The sequence below is a fragment of the Callorhinus ursinus genome, unplaced genomic scaffold (genome assembly GCF_003265705.2).
Source record: "Callorhinus ursinus isolate GAN/ISIS: 27379988/994484 unplaced genomic scaffold, GSC_fseal_2.0 scaffold54, whole genome shotgun sequence".
Lineage (NCBI taxonomy): Eukaryota > Metazoa > Chordata > Mammalia > Carnivora > Otariidae > Callorhinus > Callorhinus ursinus.
The window spans coordinates 18,154,385-18,181,479 of record NW_027397116.1 but is presented as its reverse complement, the minus strand read 5'-3'; the positions used below and the strand labels follow the sequence as shown (position 1 = coordinate 18,181,479).

At 35.5% G+C, this 27,095-nt stretch overlaps 1 protein-coding gene across 4 annotated transcripts in view; it reads left to right on the top strand.

The window, feature by feature from the left end:
* The window catches only part of KCNT2 (potassium sodium-activated channel subfamily T member 2), a 371,985-nt gene that overhangs the window by 236,004 nt on the left and 108,886 nt on the right, over positions 1–27,095 (top strand). For all 4 annotated transcript variants that reach the window (XM_025892310.2, XM_025892309.2, XM_025892308.2 and 1 more), the window contains exon 14: positions 6,398–6,506. In XM_025892310.2, coding sequence (XP_025748095.1) covers positions 6,398–6,506 — 109 coding nt within the window. The remainder of the gene's footprint in view (positions 1–6,397; positions 6,507–27,095) is intronic.

The window sequence follows — 27,095 nt, the reverse complement described above, 5'->3', positions numbered from 1 at the left end:
GGGTACATACGGCCCTTCTTTTCACTACATCTGTGTCTTTGGGGTAAATACCCAGTAGTGCAATTGCTGGGTCATAGGGTGGGTCTATTTTTAATTTTTTGAGGCATGTCCACACTGTTTTGCAAAGTGGCTGTACCAACTTGCATTCCCACCAACAGTATAAGAGGGTTTCCCTTTCTCCACAACGTCTCCAACATTTTGTTTCTTGCCTTGTCAATTTTTGCCATTCTAACTGGTGTAAGGTGGTATCTCAATGTGGTTTTGATTTGAATTTCCCTGATGGCTAATGATAATGAACATTTTTTCATGTGTCTCCTAGCCATTTGTATGTCTTCTTTGGAGAAGTGTCTGTTCATGTCTTCTCCCCGTTTTTTGACTTGATTATTTGTTTTTTGGGTGTTGAGTTTCAGAAATTCTTTTTAGATTTTTGGATATCAGCTCTTTGTCTGTAGTGTCATTTGCAAATATCTTCTCCCATTCTGTGGGTTGCCTCTTTGTTTTGTTGACTGTTTCCTTTGCTGTGCAGAAACTTTTTATCTTGATGAAGTCTCAAAAGTTCATTTTCGCTGTTGTTTCCCTTGCCTTTGGAGAAGTGTCTTGAAAGAAATTGCTGTGGCTGATGTTGAAGAGGTTATGGCCTATGATCTCCTCTAGGATTTTGATGGATTCCTGTCTCACATTGAGGTCTTTCATCCATTTTGAGTTTATCTTTGTGTATGGGTGTTAAAGAATGGTCGAGTTTCTTTCTTCTGTATATAGCTGTCCAATTTTCCCAGCACCATTTATTGAAGAGACTGGATTTTTTCCATTGCATATTTTTTCCTGCTTTGTCAGAAATTATTTGACCATGGAATTGATGGTTCATATCTGGGCTCTCTACTCTGTTCCATTAGTCTATGTGTCTGTTTTTGTGCCAGTAGCATGCTGTCTTGGTGATCACTGCTTTGTAATATAGCTTGAAATCAGGCAACGTGATGCCCCCAGCTTTGTTTTTCTTTTTCCACATTTCCTCAGTGATTCGGGGTCTTTTCTGATTCCATACAAATTTTAGACTTGTTTGTTCCACCACTTTGAAAACTGTCATTGGAATTTTGATTGGGATGGTGTTGAAGGTATGGATTTCTCTGGGTAGCATAGACATTTTAACAATGTTTATTCTTCCGATCCATGAGCATGGAAGATTTTTCCATCTTTTTGTGTCTTCTTCAATTTCTTTCATGAGTGTTCTGCAGTTCCTAGGGTGTAGATCCTTTACCTCTTTGGTTAAGTTTATTCCAAGGTATCTTATGGTTTTTGGTGTTATTGTAAATGGAATCGATTCTCTAATTTCTCTTTCTACAATCACATTGTTAGTGTATAAAAAAGCAACTGATTTCTGTGCATTGATTTTGTATCCTGCCACAGTACTGAATTGCTGTATGAGTTTTAGTAACTTGGGGGTGGAGTCTTTTGAGTTTTCCACATAAAGTATCATGTCATCTGCGAAGAGAGAGAGTTTGACTTCTTTGCCAATTTGAATACCTTTTATTTCTTTTTGTTGTCTGATTGCTGTTGCTAGGACTTCTAGTACTATGTTTAACAATAGTGGCGAGAGTGGGCATCCTCATCATGTTCCTGATCCTAAGGGAAAGACTCTCATCTTTTCCCAATTGAGGATAATATCACTGTGGGTTTTTCATAGATGGATTTTATGAACTTTATGAAAAGACTCTCATCTTTTCCCAATTGAGGATAATATCACTGTGGGTTTTTCATAGATGGATTTTATGAACTTGAGGAATGTTCCCTCTATCCCTATACTCTGAAGAGTTTTAATAAGGAAAGGATGCTGTATTTTGTCAAATACTTTTTCTGCATCAATTGAGAGGACCATATGGTTCGTCTCTCTCCTCTTATTAATGTGTTCTATCACAGTGATTGATTTGTGAATGTTGAACCACCCTTGCATCCCAGGGTTAAATCCCACTTGGTCGTGGTGGATGATCTTTTTAATGTACTGTTGGATCCTATTAGCTAGGATTTTGTTGAGAATTTTGCCATCCATATTCATCAAGGATATTGGTCTGAAATTCTCCTTTTTGATGGGGTCTTTGCCTGCTTTGGGGATCAAGGTAATGCTGGCCTCAGAGAATGAGTCTGGAAGCTTTCCTTCTGTTTCTATTTTTTGAAACACCTTAAGGAGAATAGGTATTATTTCTTCTTTGAATGTTTGGTAGAATTCCCCAGGGAGTCCATCAGGCACTGGATTCTTGTGTTTTTTGGGGGGAGTTTTTGGTCACTGCTTCAATCTCGTTATTGATTATTAGTCTATTCAGGTTGTCAATTTCTTCCTGTTTCAGTCTTGATAGTTTATAGGTTTCTGGGAAGGCATCCATTCCTTCCAGATTCCTTAATTTATTGGCATATAGTTGTTGATAATAATTTCTAGTAATTGTTTCTATTTCCTTGGTGTTAGTCGTGATCTCTCCCCTTTCATTCGTAATTTTATTAATTTGGGTCCTTTCTCTTTTCTTTTGGATTATTATGGCCAGGTGTTTATCGATCTTATTGATTCTTTCAAAGAACCAGCTTCTAGTTTCATTGATCTTCTCTACTGTGTTTCTGGTTTCTAATTCATTGATCTCTGCTCTAATCTTAATTATTTCTCTTCTAATGCATGGCTTAGGTATCATTTGTTGCTTTTGCTCTAGTTCTTTAAGGTACATAGTTAGTTGGTAAATTCGGGATTTTTCTATTTTTTTTTTTTGAGTGAGGCTTGGATGGCTATGTATTTCCCCCTTAGGACAGCCTTTGCACTATCCCATAGGTTTTGGACCAATGTGTTTTTGTTCTCATTGGTTTCCATGAATTGTTTTAAGTTCTTCTTTGATTTCCTGTTTGATCCAAACATTCTTGAGCAGAGTAGTCTTTAGCTTCCAAGTGTTTTAATTTCTTCCAAATTTTTTCTTGTGATTGAGTTCCAGTTTTAAAGCATTATGGTCTGAGAATATGCAAGGAATAATCTCAATCTTTTGGTATTGTTTGAGACCTGATTTGTGACCCAGTATGTGGTCTATTCTGGAGAAAGTTCCGTGTGCGCTCGTGAAGAATGAGTATTCTGTTGTTTTAGGGTGGAATATTCTGTATATATCTATGAGGTCCATCAGGTCCTTTGTGTCTTTCAAAGCTCTTGTTTCTTTGTTGATTTTCTGCTTAGATGATCTGTCTGTTGCTGAGAGTGGAGTATTGAAGTCTCCTACAATTAATGTATTATTATCAATATGACTGTTTATTTTGGTTAACAGTTGGCTTATGTAGATGGCCGCTCCCATGTTCGGGGCATAGCTACTTACAATTTTTCGATCTTCTTGTTGGATAGAGCCTTTAAGAATGGTATAGTGTCCTTCTGTGTCTCTAAGTACACTCTTTAGCTTAAAATCTAATTTGTCTGACATAAGAATTGCTACCCCAGCTTTCTTTTGAGGTCCATTGGCATGGAGGATGGATCTCCATCCCTTCACTTTCAGTCTGGATGTATCTTTAGGTTCAAAATGAGTCTCTTGTAGACAGCATATAGGTGGGTCCTGTCTTTTTGTCCAATGTGCAACCCTGTGCCATTTTATGGGAGCTGTTCACGTTGAGAGTGATTATTGAAAGATAAGATTTTTATTGTCATCATGTTGCCTGTGAAGTCCTTGTTTCTATAGATTGTCTCTGTAAATTTCTGTCCTATATCACTCTCGGGGTCTTTCTCTTTTTATAGAACCACCCTCAATATTTCTTGCAGGGCCAGCTTAGTGGTCACATATTCTTCATTTTCTGCTGGTCCTGGAAGCTCTGTATCTCTCCATCCATTCTAAATGAAAGCCTTGTTGGATAAACTATTCTTGTCTGCACGTTCTTCTCATTTAGTACCCTGAATATTTCTTGCCAGAACTTGCTGGCTTGCCGGGTCTCTGTGGATAGGTCTGCTGTTATTCTGATGTTCCTCCCTCTGTATGTAAGGAATCTCTTCCCCCTAACTGCCCTTAAGATGGCTTCCTTGGTTCTAAGAAATGGTAGTTTTACTATCACATGCCAGGGCGTTGGTCTGGTCTCCTTGATCTTGGGAGGGAAATGCTTGTTTCACTCCCCAGATTAAGGAAGTTCTCAGCTACAATTTGCTCAAATATATCTTCTAGTCCTCTCTCTCTCTCCACTCCCTCAGGGATCCCAAAATTCCGACATTGGAACATTTCATGGCGTCACTTATTTCTCTAATTGTTTTCATGGATTTTAAGCTGTTTGCTTCAGGCCTCCTCCTGTTCCTTCTTTTCTATCAGTTTGTCTTTTAGATCACGAATTCGTTCTTCTGCCTCATTTACCCTAGCTCTTAGAGTGTCTAGATTGGATCTCATCAATAGCATTTTTAAGTTTGGCCTGATTAGCTCTCATTTCTGCCCTTAGAGAATCTATGTTGCCATTAATGGTTTTCTCCAGCCTACCTATTGTCTTCATAACTGTTACCCTGAAGTCTATTTCTGACGTCTTACTTATATCCCTATCCATTTGTTCTGTGGCATAGGTCACAGTCTCTGAGTCTTTCCTATTTTGGGGGTTCCTCCTCTTAGTCATTCTGTTGAGGGGTGACTGAGGGAATGAGGGCCCAAATTATTGACCACAACCCAAGCCAGATGCACCTGTTTTATAGGGATGTTAGGGTTGTTCACCTCTTGTTCTTCCAGCCTGTCTTCTGGGGGAGGAGCAATGCCATGCTGTTACTCAGGCAACTCTGTTTGGGCAGAGTTGCCCTGGCCCCTGTGGGGGAGGATGGGCTCAGGGAAAACTGTTTTTTGGGGTCTTTTGTTCTGGCTGTTTTCCCTGGCGGCTTTCCATGTCTCTTCTGAGAGTCAGAGCAGAAGTGATCATATCCAAACCTGTGCCTCAGAACAGAGAGATTGCAGTCTGTGCTTCAGTGAGTTCTCCAGGTCACACTGTCTCCATTTCTATCTGTGCTGCTAAAAACTGCAGCGTCCTGGGCTGTGCACCCCTCAGCAGCACCCCCAGTCCTCTCTTCCAGGTCCAGATATGTCTCTGCCCTTTGTGCTTCTAAAACCGCAAGCCACCCCCAGTTTGCAGGTACGTCTGTATAGCTCCAGGTTTCAGTGGGGAGGAGAGTCTCGCTACTGGTCTGCAAGTCTGTGCCTGTTCCCCAGCATGGGACGCTGTTGCGCTCCTGTGTTATTTCACCTTCCCAGCTCAAACGCTTACGACAGCTTCCTCCCCCTTCCGTTTATCTTCCGATATCTGCCTGTGGAATCACAGCTCCCCACTTCATACCTTGAGACCAACCTCCAGAGATATTCTGTTTGTAGAGATCCAGATATATCTTCTTATATCTCAGGCTGATTTTGTGGGTGTTCAGAGTGGTCTGGTAGATATCCAGCTCAATTCAAAGGACCAGTTGAAATAGGGTCCCCTATTCCTCCACCATCTAAAACTATTTTCTGGGAGTATTTATTTTCTTGGTACTTTACACATTGTCTTTATTTCTAATACCAGCTATAATTGTTTACTTGGGAAAGGACTTTATTTTTTCCACAAAGTAAACAATATCTTAATCACCTCTCTAAATTATTACTTCTATGGAAAATCGGATATCTGGTATCTGTGCCCTCATCGCTGTATGAAAGTAATGGACGTGGGCTGAGTAGCATCACCTCCCTTTAATGTGGCCTGCAACCTCTCGTGTGACACTATCTTTAGCACACTCTATTGTTTTTATGTCACTGACTTCAGTTGCCATTTATTATCTTTCCTGATTGAATTCTATCATCTTTTGCGTTTATGACTGTAGGTCTTGCGGTCAAAGTACAATTTAAATTTAAATGTATATTAGCATTAGTTTTTATTGCCTGATATCATGGTTATTTTGATTGTACAAAATCTGTTACTGTTATATAAATGTTATCTACCATATCTTTTAATAATTCTGTGTGCTATGTGACTATGAATTTGATAAATCTATAATGCTTTAAATCAATACTACTGCATTTCATACCATAGAATTATCAAAATTAAAGGAGACTTTATACAATTTCTGATTTGTTTTCCAGACTGCTCCTCCAATCTACCTCTCACCTCCTTGTAAAGATGAAGCATAGGAAAATTAAACATTTTGCCAAAGGCTGCCAATTTCATTAAAGACAGAACTGGGGCTAGGATCCCCTTCCCTCTTGGTCACTTAACTCATAATCTAGTACTCTCTCTTATGAAACATTTTTCCTGGGGAAAATTGCACATGTAAAAACATCTCGAAGACAAGTGTGTTTATGTGGAAACTTCTGTAATTTTATTTCCTGTTTTATTTTTCATATTATTTGGAAATAGTACTCTCCCATGGTAAATTATTCTAATTTACCTATTTTATTTCAAACAGATCATGTTGTTTGTGAAGAAGAGTTTAAATACGCCATGTTAGCTTTAAACTGTATATGCCCGGCAACATCTACACTTATTACACTACTGGTTCATACCTCTAGAGGGCAGTAAGTATGTGTTTTCTTTAAGATAATGCATTTTAAATTATTAAAAAAAATAATATAAGTGCAGTTATGTGATTTAGAAGTACAGTAGCCAAGGTATACAGCTAGATATGTACCTATACTTGTGTTTGTGTGAGTTATCTTCATCTGACAGACAGACGTATAGATATATAGATGGACAGACAAATACAGACCGGTTAAGGGGCGGGGGGGGGGTGGTCTAAGACATATAAAAAATTGGCAGTTATTTGCTGTCTTTTCTAACTAATTCTGAGATAATTTGTTTCATCCTAAATTCAAAGTGTCTACATCATTTGTTAGGTCTAGTATTAGGGCACTGTTTCTATTTTCAAGATCCTTAGCAAATAAAACTTTAAAAAACAGGATGATGACAATCATTAGTATGAGATCTTAAAACCATTTTTTTCTATTCCTGAGGTGAGTTTTTATTTCAAAACTATATGTATATGATTGACCTCAAAATTAAAATTTTATAATTATTATAAAATTAGCAAGTAGTATAAAAGAAATCATTTTTTAATTTACATTTCAAGGTAGATGAGGGAAAATTATATCATCAGACCATTTTGTTCTATGAGAGAGTTTGTATTTGACTTGGATGATCAAGGAAAATATAATCAGTGAACACAATCCCCACCTTATTTGAAGAGACAAATCTTACATTGTATTTCATACCTTTTCCTAGTCCTTACTTGGTATTTTAGACAAAATGTTGATTTTCTAAGTAAATTTTACTGTGGTGGTTGTGGATATGATTATTTAAATTTAGTGGGTTAATTGATAGTTATTTAAGTGAAGTGTCAAATCAAATCAAGAAGAAGGAAATTCTTTTGGGGGATTTATTTTTTAATTTTTAAATTTTTTTAATTTTGGGGGATTTAGTACTAGATGGAGTAGGCTGCTAATTGGAAAGTAGCAAATACCCTACAGTATTTTCAGGTAGATTTTACTCCCTTACTTTTAATTATGTCTCTGCTCTATTGAGATAGTAAGATTTTCCGAGGAGTAATTTTCTTAAGGTTCTCAGTGAAAATATTTCTATTCTATGCATTTACAAAACTTTAATTTGTGCAATGGAAAAGATGTAACAGAATTATGAATAAATTGTTTTTCTTTGGAGAAAATATGCTGCATTTTGATGAAATTAAATAAAATACTGAAAATGACATTAACACCAATTAATGGAACATTCATAGAACTCATCACAAGGTTCATTATTTTGCCATGCCCTCTTTGTCATAGACGTATAACTTTAGAACTGAATATCTAGTCTCATTTTAGTGTTGTAGAAATGATAAAAATGAGGCTCATCATTAATTATACTGGTTAAATAGCACTGTTCAAGTCCTAGTAAATATTACTTATTGGCATACAATATTGCCCTAGTGAACAACCTGCACTTGATATAAGTTTAAAAAACATTTCAGCAATCCGTAAAATACGACTTTTCCCAACATACTTTAATGAATTTTACCTTACTAAAAGAGAAAGTAATGTTTTTGAAGACATTGTTACCACATAATTAAGGATTTTCCATGATTAAGATTGACCAGCAAAATTACTTCACATCTAAGTGTCACAATAAATGCTGTAGTCCACCAGAATAACTTTATTGAGCCATAATTCATATACCATACAAATCACCCATCTATAGCATATAATTTAATGTTCCTTGGCATATTCACAGACTTGTGGAAACATCACCACTATATAACTCCTGAATCATTTCATCACTCCATTTTATAAATCCAAAGTCTGGGGCACAGCATCTAGAGCAACATGTCTGACTCAACAGTACACCTAGTTCATTCCATTTTTTTTTTAATTCTAACATTTTTAGCTGTAGAACATAATCCTCAAGATGCTCTCCTTGTAATCACAAAACACCTGCTTTGCTTTAGGTTATTCTCCCTCTAAGTAGGAAGAAGGGGAATGACAAAGGGGCACAGTATTGCCAACCGGGACTATTTAAAACTTTCCGTGAAGTCCAACCATTGCCTCTTAACCTCTTAAGAAACAGTTATATTTTGCATATTAGAATATGAGCTTGATTCTAGCTATGTCTGTTAGCAATGTAAGTAATCTAAATTAAAAAAATCTGTGTACACACCTATGTCTATATACATATATACACATTTATTTAAAATTATATGCTTACTTTTTTATGATAATTAGATTATGTATCATAAGAATAAAATATAAATCAAAGGATCTTATCTGGGGGTATACTGATTCATGCAAATAATTGTGAAAGCCTAAGTTTTATATGTAAAATGCAAAGGCATTGTTTCTTATTAGAGAGAGAGCTCAAATCTGGTGATTGCTAACTTGGCACTATTAAAAAATATTAGTATATCTGTAGTATAGTTGTTAATTAATATTACTTTTTGATAGTTGGCCCTTTACCTGAATTTTAATGTATTATCAGTGAGCCAAAACCAAACATATTATTATTATAAAATACATGATTCAGAAACTTCTCTCATTAAAATAGCAACTAAAATTGGACTTTCTGGGAACTGCATAACCTAATCACAACTAAAATTCCCTCTGTTTGGTAGTGTTCATGCTGTAAATGGGGCTCATAAATTTAGGGAGGAAATGTGACAGAGATAAAAGATCACCCATTCTGGCAGCTTGAAATGGTTGACTCACTAACTGGCAAAGTTAACGAACACTGAGCCAATTACATATTCCATTTCATTCTCGATCATTTTATATGGAAAATTTGAGATAATAATTTTCTCATCCATTACTTTATTCATTTACTTGACAATTATTTATTGAATGCTTACCTTGACAGAACCATTCCAGGTGTTGTGGTTTCAACAAGGAAACCAATAGAAAAATTCCAGCTGTCCTGAAGCTTTTATTACAATTGGGGAGACAGATCAAAAATAAATAAGTAAAATATATCTCAGATAGACACATCTGATGATCTGAGAAATGGCAGATAGATCAGTGGAGCTAGAATGGAAGGATGAGAAAGGGAGTAAAAGCTGAGATCTGACAGGGAAACAATGGTCTTCTAGGCCATTAGAAGGGTGGTGCCCATCACTCTCAAATGAAAAATCATTGAAAGATTCTGAGCTGAAGAGTGATAAAATTTGAATAAGAGTAACAAACACATTGGCTTCTTGGTTGAGCAAAAGCGATTAAGAGATTATGGGATTAAGAGAAGTTAAGCCTTGTCTTGGGCAGAGGCACAAGAATGGAAGTGATTAGAAGTGCTCAGATTCTAGATGTATTTTGAAGGTTTTGTTGTCAGGAATTGTTGATTAGATGTGGGGTGGAACAGAAGGAGAAGAGTCTAGCATGACTGCAAATTTTTGGACAGAGCCACCAGAAGAATATAATGGTGATTTACTGCAGTGAAGAAGACCAGGGAAGATCAGGATTTTTATTTTATTTTATCAGGATTTTTATTTTAAGGTACTTGTTAGACTCCCAAAATTGTGTCTAATATACAGTCTGGAGCTTAGCTACACTGATGATAGAAATTTGGCTGTCATCTGCATATGGAACACTTTAAACCATGAAAGTGGATGAAATCACTTCACAGGATGGTTTTGAGGATTATGTACAGCCATACCAGACCATAATAGGTAGGTACTCTTTAGTTCTCTCATTGGCTCTATTTATGTGTTATCAAGTGAGTCAGATTCTATATGCATCAAAATCATTTTTTTTAAATTTGGTGTCAGAGATACTTTGAGGGTGGCAGGAAAGATGCTTTAAAGACAAATGCAGATCACCCATCATATATGTATTTGTGATGGGGAAGACTCAGACCATGCACACATGTGATTTATATTTAAATTAGAATATGTTCGTAATTTCATTTGGATATTTTTTGGAACAAAGAATGACATGAATGAACAAATATATATCAAAATGCTTCCAAGCAATAAACAGTGAAGGTATATATCTCACCATGGCCAATCTTTCGAATCACCGTCTTAAGTATTACAGAGATTAGGATTAAATATATTTTGAAAAGGATGACTCAGGTATGTACAATGTAAGGCATTTTACTCTCCAGCAGTATATTATTTAGTCATGGAAGATTTCGTAGGAGAAAGCCAAGTAGAGTTATAGGAGGTATACAATTATTTTGTCTTCTTAAAAGATACAAGTTTTGAGATGCCTCAGTTAGTTAATGTCTGCCTTCGGCTGAGGTCATGATCTCAGGGTCCTGGGATCGAGTCTCACATCAGGTTCCTTAATCAGCGGGGAGCCTACTTCTCCCTCTGTCTGCCACTGCCCACTGCTTGTGTGCTTGCTCTCTCTCTCTGACAAATAAATAAATGAAATCTTAAAAAAAAAATACAAGTTTTCAGTGACCTTTTCAAAGTTTGTTTGGAAGAAATACATTATAAAAAATAATTTAAATAAGAAAATTATTAAATGCAGTAAAATTATTTTTAAAATGTAGCAGAAGACATAAAGATAAAGACAGATATTCGAGAAAATGGTTAAGTTATATAAATGTAAGCAGGTACCAGTTGCTGGCAGTTTCAGATTTCATAATATATTATTACAATATATTGCAATAATTTTCTTTTGATTTACATGGCCACAAAAAAGGAGGCTTCAAATAGAAATCAATTTGTATATGATATAAATATGTATCTTAAGTATTTTGGATGAGTGAAAAGATGTAAGAATTCCAAGGCTACATTCCATAAATATATATTAAAAGTAAGGGGAAAGCAAAGTTGCTTTTATATTTTAGTAAAATCCCCAATTTAAAAAAGTTGCAATTTTGTAAATATGTTCCTCAGGGTGGTTATTTCATAAGAAGCCCTCCATTAAGTTACCAGGGTGAGTGTGTTATTTTCATCAATGGGATCTGGAAACTGCAGATTTGGGGATTGCTGCAATGCTTTTTGTAAAATGAAAATTTAACACTATTAAGTTTTGTCTGTTGTTTTCAATGTAATTGGTCTCTTTTAAAATAGAAGAACACCTTCATTTGTGGTTATTTCCTTAGCTTGCAAAATTTTATCATACCTCTAACCACATGCAAAATGTTTGTAAAATTGTAGAGAGATAGTCTTGTTCAAATTTCTGTCATGAGCATTATAATTGTGTACATTTAAATTTAAGTGAAATTTAGGCTTTCTCAAATAACTGTTTCACCACAGGTTGCTTAATAGTTTTGGGAAATCTTCAACCGTAGTAGAAACACATTAAGCCAAATGCACTATAATTAATTTTTTTGTGTGGTATATAAATAGCGGTTCTCTTATTTCATATCATTGCCAAATTTGTGTTCCAAGGCACAATTAATAATGCTTTTGGATGGAAGTTAATAATTTTCCTGAAAAGTAAAATTATGTACTCAAGTAAGATTGGGAAATGATGGATAACACATTACATTTTTAATGGCTTACTTTTAGTCTTTTTATTTGAACCAAATTTAGACTCAGAGAAAATTTACAAAAATAATACAGGGAGTTCCTACATACCCTTCCCATATAAACTTCCCTTAATGTTTATATCTTACAGTATCATAGCACAGTTATCAAAATGACAAATTAACATTGGTACAATACAACTGACTAAATTATTGGCCTAAATGAATTTCACCAGTTGTATCATTAATATCCCTTTTCTGTTCAAGGATCTTCTCCAAGATCCTGCATTGCATTTAGTTGTTATTTCTCCTAATCCTCCTCCAATCGGTGGCAGTTCCTGTAGGTAAGATTGGAAATCAGTATAAACTCATGACTTTTAATGCATATATATATCAAAGATAGACACAAATTTAGATCTGTGTCTGTATGGGCCTGTAAGTATATACAAATATAATTCCTAGCTCTGTTTACTGAGAGAGCAATGACAGCTCAGTAGCACTTAGCACATTTAAGGCTCACATCTTGGTTACTAAACACAATTCTCTAATAAAAACATCCAGGGCTCCTTGGGGTATTGGCTGAATCCAGGATACAGGCAGGGAATGTGTAAGAGGAGTCTGGAAAAATCCTGTCGTGCCACAAAGTAAGGAGTTGCTCTGAAGAGTGTGGGGTTTTGTCAAAATAACACAATAAATAACTTGAAGGTGTTCCTAACAAGCTAAGATGGCACAATTTCAGAAACTAAATAAATAATGATAACATTCAATTTTAACATAAAATCAAGTAAATACACTGATGTAAGTAAGCAATGAATAAATAAATAAGTGGGGAAGAAGCATAGCTCTTTCTTACCAAAGAATTACAACTAATAATGTGGAAGGAAAGAGAGAAATAGGAAGTCATCATTAGGCAAGCAATTGTCGTAGACACAATCCTCCAAGGGGTGCTAGTATTAGCGGGTGAATGTTTAAGGAGAGCCAGGATCATTGTGTGGTCTCAACATGTCTGTCTATAATATTTAATAACTATGAAAGGAAAAATTATAATTTTATAGTGAAGTAACCTGACAGACACGGTCTTAATCAAGAGACAAAGGAAAACATTGCCAATAAAAAGAGATGTCAACATCATGTAATCCCTATGATGTGCTAAGAAGTACATGACAAAAAAAAAAAAGAAGTACATGACATAATTTCTTTGGTATTCTTGCCAGTATTTTCTGATTATGAGGAAACACCTAGACACACCAGTATTGAGAACATCTTACAAAATAACTGACCAGTACTCTTCCAGATGCCAAGGTGGTGAAAGACAAGGAAAGCCTGAGGAATTAAATATTTATTTTTAAACATTTTAGTCAGCTTTATTTGAGAGTGATTTAAATATTTTAAATAGTATTTTGACTGGAGGAATTCTCCAGACAAAATCATCGGAAAAAAGTATATCTGGAGAAAACAAAGAGCTATCTTGTTTTCAATATTTCAATATTTCAAAATTTCAATATATTTCAATATTTCAAAACAAAGAGACAATATTTTGTTATATCTTTTTTTTTAAGTAAGTTCTTCACCCCAAGGTGTGGGGCTGGAACTCACGACCCTAAAATCAAGAATGGCATGCTCTACCTCCTGAGCCAGCCAGGCGCCCATTTTGTTGTATCTTTGAACCTAAGCAGAACTATAGGGATCTGCAGTAGACCATGTGGAAGGCTTCATTGTTTCTCTGATCTCAGATGAAAATTAACCATGAGACTTCTCTTGTCTATTGTATTCCAACATCTGGGCAGTCCCTATTTTAAACACTATGATGAGGGAAAAGGAAAATCGAATGTCTTTTACCATCTCCAGAAAAAGGACGGAAACAAGGGAGGGAAGCATGGACAGAGGTAGAGATGAGAAGGGTTGGAGAGTTTTTCTCCTTTATAATACTGAGCTGGTCACAGAGAGCCCAGGGAATCAGTTGCCATGAGAAAGGAGGAGAAAGTTTCTTAAAAGTAACAGATCAGGGGCGCCTGGGTGATGCAGTGGGTTAAGCTCTGGGCTCTTGGTTTTAGCTCAGGTTGTGATGTCAGTTTTATGAGATGGAGCCCAGTGTGTGACTTTGTGCTCAGGACAGAGCCCGCTTCAGACTCTCTCTCTGTCTCCTGCTCCCCTCTGCACTTGTGTGCTCTCTCTAAAAAAAAAAAAAAAGTAACAGATTATAATTACCCCCTTGACTGAAAGAAGGGAAAATGGAAAAAAAGAATGTGTGTGGGGTGGCAGGGCAAGCTCAAGTGAATTACCTCTAAGTCTCTTGGAAGCTTCCCATTCCAAAACTGTGACAGAAGATTACATTTTGTCATCTGGCAGATCTAATCCAGTCACTCTCTTCCCATATGAAGCTAAAAGTAAAAATAAGAGTGTCCACGAGAATGAGAGGCACTTGGTTTTCCTTTAGAGTAAAACATAATTGTTTTTTTCAGTTCTAATGTTTGATTGCTCCATTTCAAGTAATTGTCACTGGTAGTATAAATTTTGAACTTTATTTGATAAAACTTTCCTAAATCTGAGCCTCGATTTCCATTAATAGATGGATGTATATGCTTTTCAGTGTTTTCAGAGTTGAGAATATTAACAGGCTTTTTTTTTTTTTCCCCTCCCACCGTACTTCAAATCTTTTTCCCATCCCTAATGCCTCACACTATTAGAACCTGGTAACTTACTGCTGCTCGGACTTCCAGAAAAAAAGGAAGGTCATAGAAAGGGCTTTAACATATTTCCTTCCCATAGCCTTCTCTTCTTTTCCAGTACAGGGTATGAATTTCACTGCATCTATAAACTACATAATAATTCTCACTTTTTCTTCTAAAATCTCCCACCTCACACTACCCTGCTGTAAAGGGCTTAGATTTTCCTGGCCATTATATTAGTTTGCTAGGGCTGCCATAACAAAGAAACTGGGTGGCTTAAATAATAAAAATTTAATTTCTCACAGTCCTGGAGGTTGGAAGCCCAGTGTCAAGGTAGTGGCAGGTTTGGTTTCTCCTGAGTCCTCTACCCTAGCTTGCAGATGGCCATCTTCTGTTTCTGTCCTCACATGATCTTTCCTATGTCTCTCCTGTCTCTTATGAAGACAACAGATTGGACTAGGGCTCACACTAACAGCCTTGTTTCAACCTCACTTTTTTTTTTTTTTAAGATTTATTTATTTATTTATTTGGGAGAGAGAGAGAAGGGAGGGGCAGAGGGAGAGGGAGAGAGAGAATCTCAAGCAGACTCCGTGCTGAGCATGAAACCTGATGTGGGGTTTGATCTCACAACCCTGAGATCATGACCTGAGCCAAAACCAAGAGTCAGATGTTCCCCCAACTGAGCTACCCAGACGCCCCCACCTTAATCGCTTTTTTAAAGTCTCTATCTCCAAATACAGTCACATTCTGAAGTGCTAGGGGTTAGGACTTCAACATATGGTTTTGGGAGGGGATAAAATTCATCCATAACAGCTGTGGAATTGGGGGACACCATGGGTTTTATTGAAACACATCTATAAGTTATCATTGTTTCCACTATCAAACAGTTCTGCTGGTTCTGTGGAAGCCTGCTTCTTTGACCATGGAAATTGAGAGAGATGGTGTTGTCTGTGTACCCCAATGGTGCTTTTTCCATTTCTCCCATGACAAAACATTTTTGAAAAAGGACTACAAGACTGGAGGTCTGAATGGAGGTAATCACAAGAGAGGGAAATGATACACCTCTGAAGGTTTCTTTTATTTTTCTTTTATATAAGTTATGTGTACTGAAAATCTCCATGGAAGTGCATTTTATTTGGTGTCTCTAAAATCTGTTTGATTACCTGAGAAATGTTTTCCTAAGCCCACCTATTAAAAGATCAACTGGAACAGTATTTTATTAAACATAGTTTGAGAAATCTGGATATTGCTCTTGTCTGGCAATCCTCTGTTTGAAAAGCCTTAAACAGCTCACCATTCATTATCAAATTAGATTCAGATATGTCCATTTGATTTAAGGCCATCTACACTCTAGCCTTAATTTATTTTTATATCTTCATCTCCCATGATTCTCTTATATATATATATATCGTATCCTCCAAATAACATGATCCTAAATATACTTTGTGGTTTCCACATCTTTTTTTTAAAATGTTGTTCCCATTGCCTTGAATTCATTTCTTCTGGCTTTCTAGAGAATTTTGCTAAGTCAAAAATTCTATCTCCTCATGAATATTTTTAAACTCCCCAATTTAATGTGATTTTTCATTTCTATGAACTTGTATAGAATTTTAATATATTCTGCCAGAGTATGTATTTTTTAAAGATTTTATTTATTTATTTTAGAGAGAGAGTGCGCAAGTGGGTGGGAGAGGCAGAGCGGGGAGGGAGAAGAGAGAGAATCTCAAGCAGACTCCATGCTCAGCCCTGACATGGGGTTCAGTCCCACGACCTCAAGATCATGACCTAAGCTGAAACCAAGAGTTGGATGTTTAACAAACATCCACCCAGAGCCACCAGCACCTCTTTTTTTTTTTTTTTCTTTTAATGTATTTATTTTTTTCTTGCTTAGTGAGCTGTAATTTCATTCAAGGTAGAAAACTTGTACTCATACCTTCACAGCATGGATGCTCAACAAATATTAAATAAATGAAGTAAAGAGTGCACTAAAGATGATTCACTGAAGCCCTTGCTTCAAACTAGTTTATGAACCATATGCTTTCATCTGCTCTCCCTCATGAAACTCCGTTAAAATAATGACAGAGAAAAAATGATAAGCTTTCATTAATAAAAAAGAAGTGAAAGGCATAAGAGATTTCAATCAATTTCTGGGAGATGGAAAAAGGAACGTTTCCTGTTAAAACCCCCTCCCAGGAAGTCTAGAGGGTGATGCAGCAGGACAAAATGGCATCCCCCAGTGAAGCTCTGGGGTGTAAGATTTCTAGAAAAAGAAGTCAAATTTTAATTGAATTTCTGAATACTAAACAAGTTACCCTTGTTCCATCTACCACGGTACCACTCCCCTGCAGTTATTGTTAGTCAGACATTTACCACTGGGAAAAATATGATTTTTCCTAAACAAATCAGAAGAAAATGTCTGAATTGTATGCTAGTAGATAGTTTGGAGTTGGGGTTCAGTGTTCTATAACTGGGCATTTGGTGACTCCAGACAAAATAGCGTGATCCCTTCTTACTCACTGTAAGGTGTAACCTGCCACTTAACAAAATATTTACAGACAAAAGAATCCATTTAATATCCCTATATCTCATACTCAGAATTTTGAAATATGGCTCTTGCCATTTGCTATCAGCATGCAGCATGAAATGAGGGAAATAAATCCAGCCAGATGGAAACAACTATCTCTATTCTCACTGGAATTGTTTTGGTTCTATAGGGAAGGTTGGTTTTATACTCATTAGTAAAAAAAAAAATCACATTTGAAAATAGAATCAAATATATTTTTTGAAGCAAGGAGAGCCTTAGTAAATGAGTAAATATTTTAAATGTATTTTTGATAGGTATAAATAATAGTTTAGAAGAATATTAAAGAATTATAAAACGGTGATGATGGCTATTCAAAGGAATAAAGTACTGAGGATATTTTTTTATTTGTAGAATTTTAAATTTTCAGACTCTTTAACTTAGATTTCTGTTGGTTATATTTCTGAAGGATCTTATCTTCTCTTTAATAATAAGAAAAAAGCCATAATAAATAAATACACAAATCTAGAATAGCTTAAAATTAATATAATTATTATTCCAGATTTAGGAAGAACAGGAGTTATGGTGGAGAAATAGACAGTAAAAAAGATCTTTTGAAATTGACAGAATGCTGAAATTAAAATTTAATAAAATTCAATAAACTCCTACAACTCAATAGCAAAAAAAAGAAAGAAAGAAAGAAAAGAAAATAGAACCCTGATTAAAATATTAGCAGAGAATCTGAATAGGTATTTTTCAAAGACATATAGATGATCAACAGGTATGAAAGGGTGCTCACCATCACTAATCATCAAGGAAGTAAAAATTAACCACAACGAGATTCCACCTCACACCTGTTACAATGGCTATTATCAAAAAGACAAGAAATCACAAGTGTTGGAGAGGATGTGGAGAAAAGGGAATCCTTGTATACTGAAGGTGGTGATATAAATTGGTGCAGCCACTATGGAAAACCATATAGAAGTCCCTAAAAAAATTAAAAATAGAACTGCTGTATGATCCAGCCACTTCTGGGTATTTATTTGAAGGAAACGAAAACCCTCACTTGAAATGATTTCGTTATCCCTATGTTCACTGCAGCATTATTTACAGCAGCCAGGATATGGAAACAACGTAAGTGTCCATCAGTCGTTAAATGAAAAAATAAGTTTAGTATGTCCACACACACACACACGCGCGCACGCACACACGCACACACACACGCACAGAATGGAATACTGTTCATCCATAAGAAAGAATGAAATCTTGCCATTTGCAGCAAGAGTGGACCTTGAGGGCATTACCCTAAGTGGAATAAATCAGATGGAAGAAGGCAAATATCATATGATCTCACTTATATATGGAATTTCAACAAAACAAGACAAAACAAAACAGAATGCCAAGCTCATAGATACAGAGAACAGATTGGTAGTTGTCATGGTGGAGGACATGGGGTGGGCAAATGGGTGAAAGGGGTCAAAGATACAAACTTACAGTTATAAAATAAATGTCATGGGTATGTAATATACAGCATGGTGACTATAGGTAATAATACTGTATTGCATATTTGAAAATTGCTGAGAAAGTAGATATTAGAAATCCTCATCCCAAGGCAAATAAACATAACTATGTATGAGGATGGATACCAGACTTTTTGTGGTGATCATTGTGCAATATATACACATATAAAATCATTATGTTATATACCTAAATCTAGTATAATGTTATATGTCAATTATACCTCAATAAAGATTTTTCAAAAAAAGTTTTGAAAGATAATATCATAGAAATCCTGAGGATTTCAGATAAAAGTACAGAGATAGAATGTATAAGAAAAAGGATTTGCAATACAGGAGATCAAGCCAAGAGAAATAATGTCTGATTTAGTGGGAGTTCCAGAGAACATGGAGAAAATAGAATATAAGAAATTAAAACAGAATAAGGGAGATTCACATCTTTAAATTGACAGGGTCTCTTGCTTGTAAATGATAATGAATGAAAAAGAATTATACCTAGATGCATAGCCTTGCCAACTTACAAAACAATAATGGTGAAGAAAAATTTCTTAAAACTTGTTCAAAGGGGAAAAAAAAACCCCTCAGTATTGACTAGGATTCTTAACTTTAGACAAGAGTATCCATTTAACAAGTTTAATCGTAAAGAGAAGTATGAAGGAATATGGATAACGCAGAGCAAGAAAGTTAGCCTCTATCAATCAAAACTAAACTTGCATAAACAATTTCCACTGCCACACCACACAACGAACCAGATAAAAATCTTGGAACCATACTACCTCCGCAACAGAATGTCTGCCTGTTTCTTCATTTAACTCACTTTCAAAGTAACTAGTAGATCTGAGGTTGCAAACCTAACAACCAATCGGCCAAATTATGCTAGCAGATAAATTTTACTTGGCTACCAGCCTGATGTAAATATGTTTTCTTTGAATTTGCCCTTTTCAGACATGCAACAGCCAGCTCACGAAAAGCCTGAACACTCCCCATTGCCTCACGTCTGGCCTGATTCACATATTTACTTTACAAAACTTGCTCTGAGGACACTGGAGTTACAGAACAACTCTGAAAGAGGAATTCCAAAGATGAATTAAAAATGGCAGTATGATTATATGAACAGCCCCTATGGGCAGTCTGTTGTGAGATAATTCTTTCCTCTCATACTTCAGAGAAGGCAGTCCATAGATAATGCCTACAATGATACGTAGTAATAAATCTTGGTAACATTGTCATTAAGAAATACTCAAAACTGCATTAAGCTGAAGATTTGGAAGCTTTTTGTGGGTGTCAAAATTTAAGGTTTGGATGAAGTAATATGCTAAAAATAGCACTGAGTTAAAATAATGTTATGTTTTGGCTGTTAATTAATTTCATAAATAATAATCACATACATCCACACAGTATAAGGCACTGTGTTAGGAGTTTGGGACATGCAAAACATGAATGCACTCTGATCACAAAAGACCAATACTCAATACAGAGCAGGACAGAATGTAAACATGCCCTGATTTGGAACATATTATAAATATCACCTAATAGATTTGTTTTATTAGTAAAATACCTTTTGTCTATGGTAAGATTAGCTTGCATACCTTGAGAATAAATTAAATGACAACATGGGGAGACAGTAAACAAATCTCCTACTAGTTACAAATAATTTTAGAAGGGCAAAAAAATACTCAAATGATAAAATGTAAATAACAATAATAGGAGCTTCTATAACTCCTATCTTCCAAAATATTAATAGTTATGGTATATTGGTATATACCATATATATATGGTATATATATATATGGTATATAACTTTCCTGGGAAATTCACAGTGGTGTTCTAAACTAAAAGGATAGATAGAGTGGTGCTATGTAAATGTACAAGGGCACAAAGCACTTGTACCAAAGCTAAATGTATGGTCTTCGGTAAGCAAGCAGGCTGTGTTCTGAGAGAGAAAGAGGCAAGTACATTTTAGTTATGGATTTTTATTGATTAATGCTGAAGTGGAACAGTTTAAAATCATCAGGCTATGATTTACTTAGTAGTGGACTTAAAGACTGAGAATGACGTTCATTATGACAGAGGAATTTACTTTTTCGCCTGACAGTCTAAAAAGTAGAGGAACAATCTTCGGTCATCTGGGACGTGTGGTTGGTTAAGCGTCCCACTCTTGGTTTCAGCTCAGGTCATGATCTCAGGGTCGCGGGACTGTGGGATCAAGCCCCTGCCTCAGGCTCCACGCTCAGTGCTGAGTCAGCATGAGACTCTGTCCTGCTGCCCCTTCACCCCCCCAACCCCCAGTCTCTCTCTGTCACTCTCACTCTCTCTCAAATAAAATAAATAAATCTTTAAAAAAAAGGAGATGAAAAATCTTTACAGACTTTTTTGGTGTGTGATATTTAGGCAGGTTTTTGAATTAAGTGAGCACTTTGAAAATTACACTGGAGTTTTTGAAAGACTAACTTTAAGGATAGTGAATTTTGACCACCTTCAAGTACATAGCATCTGTCTTTCAGATTTAACAGTTAAACTCTATTTCATTTCTTCATGACAGAGATTCCTTTCAAAAGAGTGTTCCTTGTTTAAGTTCACTATTAATAATGTTTGAAAGCAATATGGCATCTTTGTATTTTCTCCACTTCAACAATTTTTTCTTGTCCTGAGAATGGCAAACAGCTTTCCAGTTCCATCTAGTGGTAGAAAAGTGATTAGCATACACTATCTTGATTTAATCTTAGAACTCAGATTTGTTTTGATGTCTGATGACATAAAAAGCTGGGCAGTTCTGCTGTTCAAGAGTAGGAATGAATAAACCTCTTCCTAGTAGACTGAGGCATCTTAATCTTGTGTTTTATTACTTCTTCTATCTAGTGATCTTGAATACTTTTCTTCGTAGATAAGATACCCATACTTGTATGTCAGTGAACTAGCAAGAATAAATGTTCATCAGAGTTTTGTGTTAGCTGTTTCTTTTATAAACTCCCCTGTTTTGCAAGCGTCTGTATAATATACCCTCTCCACCCATAAATTACAATTATGTTTCCAGTGGCACAGCCTACAATTTGTCAAAATCATTTCTTTGGCCTACAGTGCTAACTGTAGATTCCTGACATTGACAGTAAAAGCAAGATTGTAATATCATTTAAATAATTTGATTTTTAAATAATGTAACAGTTTGGGACCATTATGAATTAATGCAATTCATGTGTGTTTGCAATAAAGCACCCTGTAAAGAATACAAACTATGTGCAACCAAGTAGACATTAAATTGGGAAAACACAAGTGTATAGAATTAAATAAAGTGTATTAATTTTAATTAGATTTAAACCTTTGAGTTTTAAATCTACTTTTAACCAATATAATGAGGTAATAAATACCTACTCTTCTTTAAAATGAAGCATCAATAAGTAAATTTTATTTTATTTAACATTTCAAGTATAAATCTAAATGACATCCTTTTCCTAAGGCAGAAATTTCCACCTAGATATATGGTGGAAATATATCTTTTTATTTTATTACATAGCAAAGAATGGATTTTATATCAAGAATCCTTGTGATGAGGTGCTCTTTATTCTTAATGATGAAAAAATAATTTAGTTTGATAATAAAAATAAGTATAAAAACAACTAATTTGGTAATCTGTGTCAATTTTGGTGAATCTGAAACTGACCATTTACTGTATATTTAACTACATTATTCAGGATTGAAGAGAACAAAATATATCGGCAAAACTGAATCCAATGATTAAAATGCAAAGGTGTTTAAGACCACAGACATAATATTGTAAAAAAGGTGGATTCCTATTAATGATTACATTTTATATCCTTGAAGGCAGTGTTTTGTAATACCATGCTTACTCTTGAGTTTACCTGTAGTTTGGTGGCATCCTTGTATGCATACAGAAAATATAAAAGTAAAATCAAATTTTATTTTCTAGAAGTTATTAGTATGAGTTTTCAATAAAAAATAAAAACACTGTACATCTTTACATAAAATAGGAACTTGTCAGTAGAATAAGGTTTTATGCTTTTTTGTTTTTGTTTGTATTTTGTTGTTATTGTTTTGTTTTCAGAACACTTTTTTTCACTATGTAAAATTTATTTTTATTTTGTTATAAAAGTGTATAACACCGGTACCTACTCTTAAATCAATTAATTTATGAAACCATTCTCTTTTGTAGAACACACATTGGCATCGAAACAGTTTAAAGAAATGTAATGGCTATCTACAAAAAAATTAGTTTTTATTTGTTATATTCCCCCCATATTTTGAGATGGCACACATAAAAAAAATTAAAATTTTCAAACATTTTATATTTAGCAATTGAAAAAAAAGTACACTGTTTCCCTGCTATGGTCTTTATATAAAAAATTTAATGTTTTAAGAAAAGAAAATAAAAGGTACTAGGATAACCATGCTGTATCTTTTAACAACATTTTTATATAAAGCAATTTGAACTGGCATGTAAGCAGTTTCTCTTGTCACATAATTGTATTCAGAGAAAATTACACCCATTTTACAGAAAAATCCCAATACATATACTGCAATAAGCTTAAAGCAATGTTAAAAAGACCAGTGTGAATAGCACACAAAACTCCTTCTTTATAAATTAACTGGAATTCCTGATCATTATGGAGGCACATTGAGATCCAGTCCTTAGGGCTTTGCTCTCTAGAAGAATACCTTTAAGTAATTTTTAAAAACCGTAGCATCGGGCTGCTGAAGAGCTTGACAAAACTCCTGAATTATTTCTGGAACTACTTGTGAGAAACGCAGGTATTCTTGTTGAAGATACTAGAACACTTTTTTTTTAAAAGATTTATTTATTTATTTATTTGAGAGAGAGAGAGAGAGAGAGAGAGAGAGAGAGAGTGTGAGTTGGGGGGTGGGCAGAGGGAGAGAATCTCAAACAGACTCCCTGCTGAGCATGGAGCCTAACGTGGGGCTTGATCTTACCTTGACCTGAACCAAAAGCAAATTGGCCGCTCAACCAACTGAGCCACTCAGGCTCCCCTTGTTCTGTTTTTTTTTATGCAAATGATATTACTGAGCAGAGTAGTTAAGCACATTACTGAACTAGAAAGAGAGTATGTACTGTAATACGATTTCAACTTATTGTTCTGGAACAGGAAATTCCAGTTAAATCCTTTTTTCTTCTCTTTGTAAAAATTTGATGTGGGGAAAATTTTAAAAAACAGAACTAAGTAAGATTCATTTACTGTATTTAGAGGCATGTATTAAAATACATTTCTGCAAAGAGCAGACCCAAGTACTTACTAACAGTCCTCCTTCCACTTGGTTGATCGCATTGAAGCACAGGAGATTTGTATGTGAGTTAATTTACTTTCTGGCAATAAACACCCATTTTCCTTAGAGGTGTAATCATAGATTAATGAGGAATGTACTACTTGCATTTATTGTTTTTATTTTTTTTTAAGATTTTATTTATTTATTTGACAGAGAGAGAGAGACAGCAAGAGAGAGAGAGTAGGGGGAGTGGGAGAGGGAGAAGCAGGCTTCTGCTGAGCATGGAGCCCGATGCGGGGCTCGATCCCAGGACCCTGGGATCATGACCTGAGCTGAAGGCAGCTGCTTAACTGACTGAGCCACCCAGGTGCCCCGGTGCTTCTTGAATTTAAAAGAAAAATAAAATCAATTGTCAAAATTGATTTATGCACCATCAGGAAGTTAGTTGGAACAAATGATATTTCTAACTTGGGAAAAATAAACAGAATAGAACAAACATACTTTTTTTTTTAGCCAATACTTATCATATTGAGAGAGACTTTTCATGTCCCAGAATTGGTGACTATAACTCAAACCTGAGGACAAAGAAGAGTCAAGTATCCCATTGTATATTCTCCTCCCCTTTCCATAGAAAGAGAAGATCAGAGAGGGTATGGATAGAGTAGTACAGTGCTCTTGCACCTACCCCCAACCACTTGAGGGGAAGTACAAAAGAATTACCTATTACTCGTGGAGAATAGGAAATTCTGCAGGAAGCGGGAACTAGCATCTTGTTCCCTAGTTAGACTTTTGCTTATGTGGTTTCCTGTGATTATTTGAACATGAGGAAAAAGAATTAGAGAAAAATGGTAGAGCTAGAAAGCAGCCTTCAATCCCACACATGGGATTTTACGCAGAACAATTGATAGCTTAAAAAGATTTGAGCCATATTTCTGGTACCCCATCTAAGTGTGTTGGCCACAAGGTGAGGAAACTCAAGAAGCTAGACTGTAGGATATACCACTGGGGAAATAAGATGAGGGAAAGTGGAAGAAGGTTTCTTGCTTACCAGTGATATATACCAAGGCTCACCCCACACTCCCCATAAAGGGTATTCACGTGTGCCTACAAGACCCCTTCATAGATGATAGTGATGGCCAGTTAGAGTTACTTTGAAGAGCAGCAACATCCCAGGGAGAATAAACCTGAGCTGGTAAGACTGGAGTTTCAAATTGGGTGGAACTGAGCTTTTTAATAAATGAACATGATTTGAAAGAGAGGGACCCGCCCAAGACATTATTATAAGACAGAAATGGGGGATTTGACAGGACATGGTTGAAGGCTATAAGCTCTTGAAGACTTTGATGTGCAGTTTGTAATTTATTTGACTAGACATTTTTTTTTTCCTTTCTCTTAAGCAATCCTCTTTCCTTCCACTTCCCTTTTTAAAAAGTTTTTTCTCACTTAGACATTTGTTTAGGGTTTAAAATTCATACACAAGCTTTGTTTCCTTATAAGTTGATCCATCAAAGTTTTTCCAAGGGTCTCATGACTGTGGTTTTGGGTGCATGAATTCTACAGCATGTCCCTTTACTCAAGGGAATAGACATCTCAAAAAGTTTCTTTCAAGTAACAAACGTATACTGATATTCCATAATCCATATATTGTCTTAATAGAATATTTTATTTTCATATTCCTATTATTGTTTTCTATCTTTTTCTACTAATACCTTTATGAACTGCTGGAGCCATCAATTATTTTGAAAAGGAAGGTGGACATAAACCTATCTAGGAAGGACTGATTACCATTGAGTTTTCGGTAAAAATGATAGAGCAGCCTTAAAAGGGTATGAAATAAACTAGACTGTACTATTTTACAGGTTGGAGTATACTTTGAGGTTGACAGTAAATGCACAAGCCAATTATTTTCCCTAAAAGTTCATTTGCTTAGTGTAAACACATCTTAAATCCTTATTAAATGGCTCTTTGTAATTTTCACTAAGCTTTCCATTCTGTGCCTTTTGTCCCTAATATCTTTTGTGTGTTTACTGCTGCTGAGGTTAAAATTTATTTCATGTCCATTAGCGATTGAGGAACTCAGGTGTGATTTTTTTTCTAATTGTAATTCTAATGGCAAATTCATCATAGGGAAAGTAATTGCTTAAACCTAAAAAATGATTCTGGTGAAGGAGACAGGTATTATATAATTAGGAAAGCTGAACATTTAGTAATTAAGCATAAAGAACATTGTTAGATTATTCTTTGTTCATTTAACCAAACATTTATTAAGCACTTACTCTGTGCCAGAATGGATGTCAGGGTCTCAAAAATATAGCGGTAAACAAGACATGATCCCTTTCCTCATGTGGCTTATTTCACTGGGGAAGCAAGACATTAAGGAGTAATTAATACAATTTAGTGTTATAGTATCATGAAAAAAGTATACAGCCCCGCAAAGCTGAGAAAGTAATGAGTAAGCTGTAGGTCAAAGAATGAGTAGAGTGTAGGAGATAGAAGGAACAACATTGTGAAAAGGCCAAAGTATAAGAAAGAGTTTCTTGTTCAGGGTAAATGAAGAAGTGCTCATGGCTAGAGCACACAAGAGAAAGAAGTCCTTTAAACATTTTCAACAGGAGAGTGACATGAACTGATTTGAGATTTTGCCATTGACTCTTAGGACAGCACCATAAATTGATTTGTAATGGAGAATACTGGAGACAAGGAGGCAAAAAGATGGTTTAGGACTATTTTAAGAGTATAAGAATTGATGGAGAAAAGTACAAGTAGTGAGTTCCAGAGCCACATAGACGGTGGAATTAAAGAATTCTCTTTGTAAGAACTTTGGAAATATCTTTTTATTTATGTAATTGTTTTCCTCCATTCAAAAATAGTCTTGAATTAATTCTGCCTAGAAACATAAAGTAAGATAAAACAAAGAGAAAATTTAGGTAGAATAGTAAGCTGAAGACAAATAAAAGTCTTTTTTGCACATCTATAAGCCATAAAATGCCCTTTTTAAAAACTGAGACACAACTGGCATGTAACATTACATTAGTTTCAGGTGTACACCATAATAATTCTATATATATAATTTTATTTTATTTATTTTTTTAAAGATTTATTTTTTTTCTTTGTCAGAGAGAGAGCACAAGCAGTGGGAGTTGGAGGCAGAGGGAGAAGCAGGCTCCCCACTGAGCAAGGAACCTGATACGGGACTCGATCCCAGGACCCCAAGATCATGACCTGAGCCGAAGGCAGATGCTTAACCAACTGAGCTACCCAGGCGTCCCA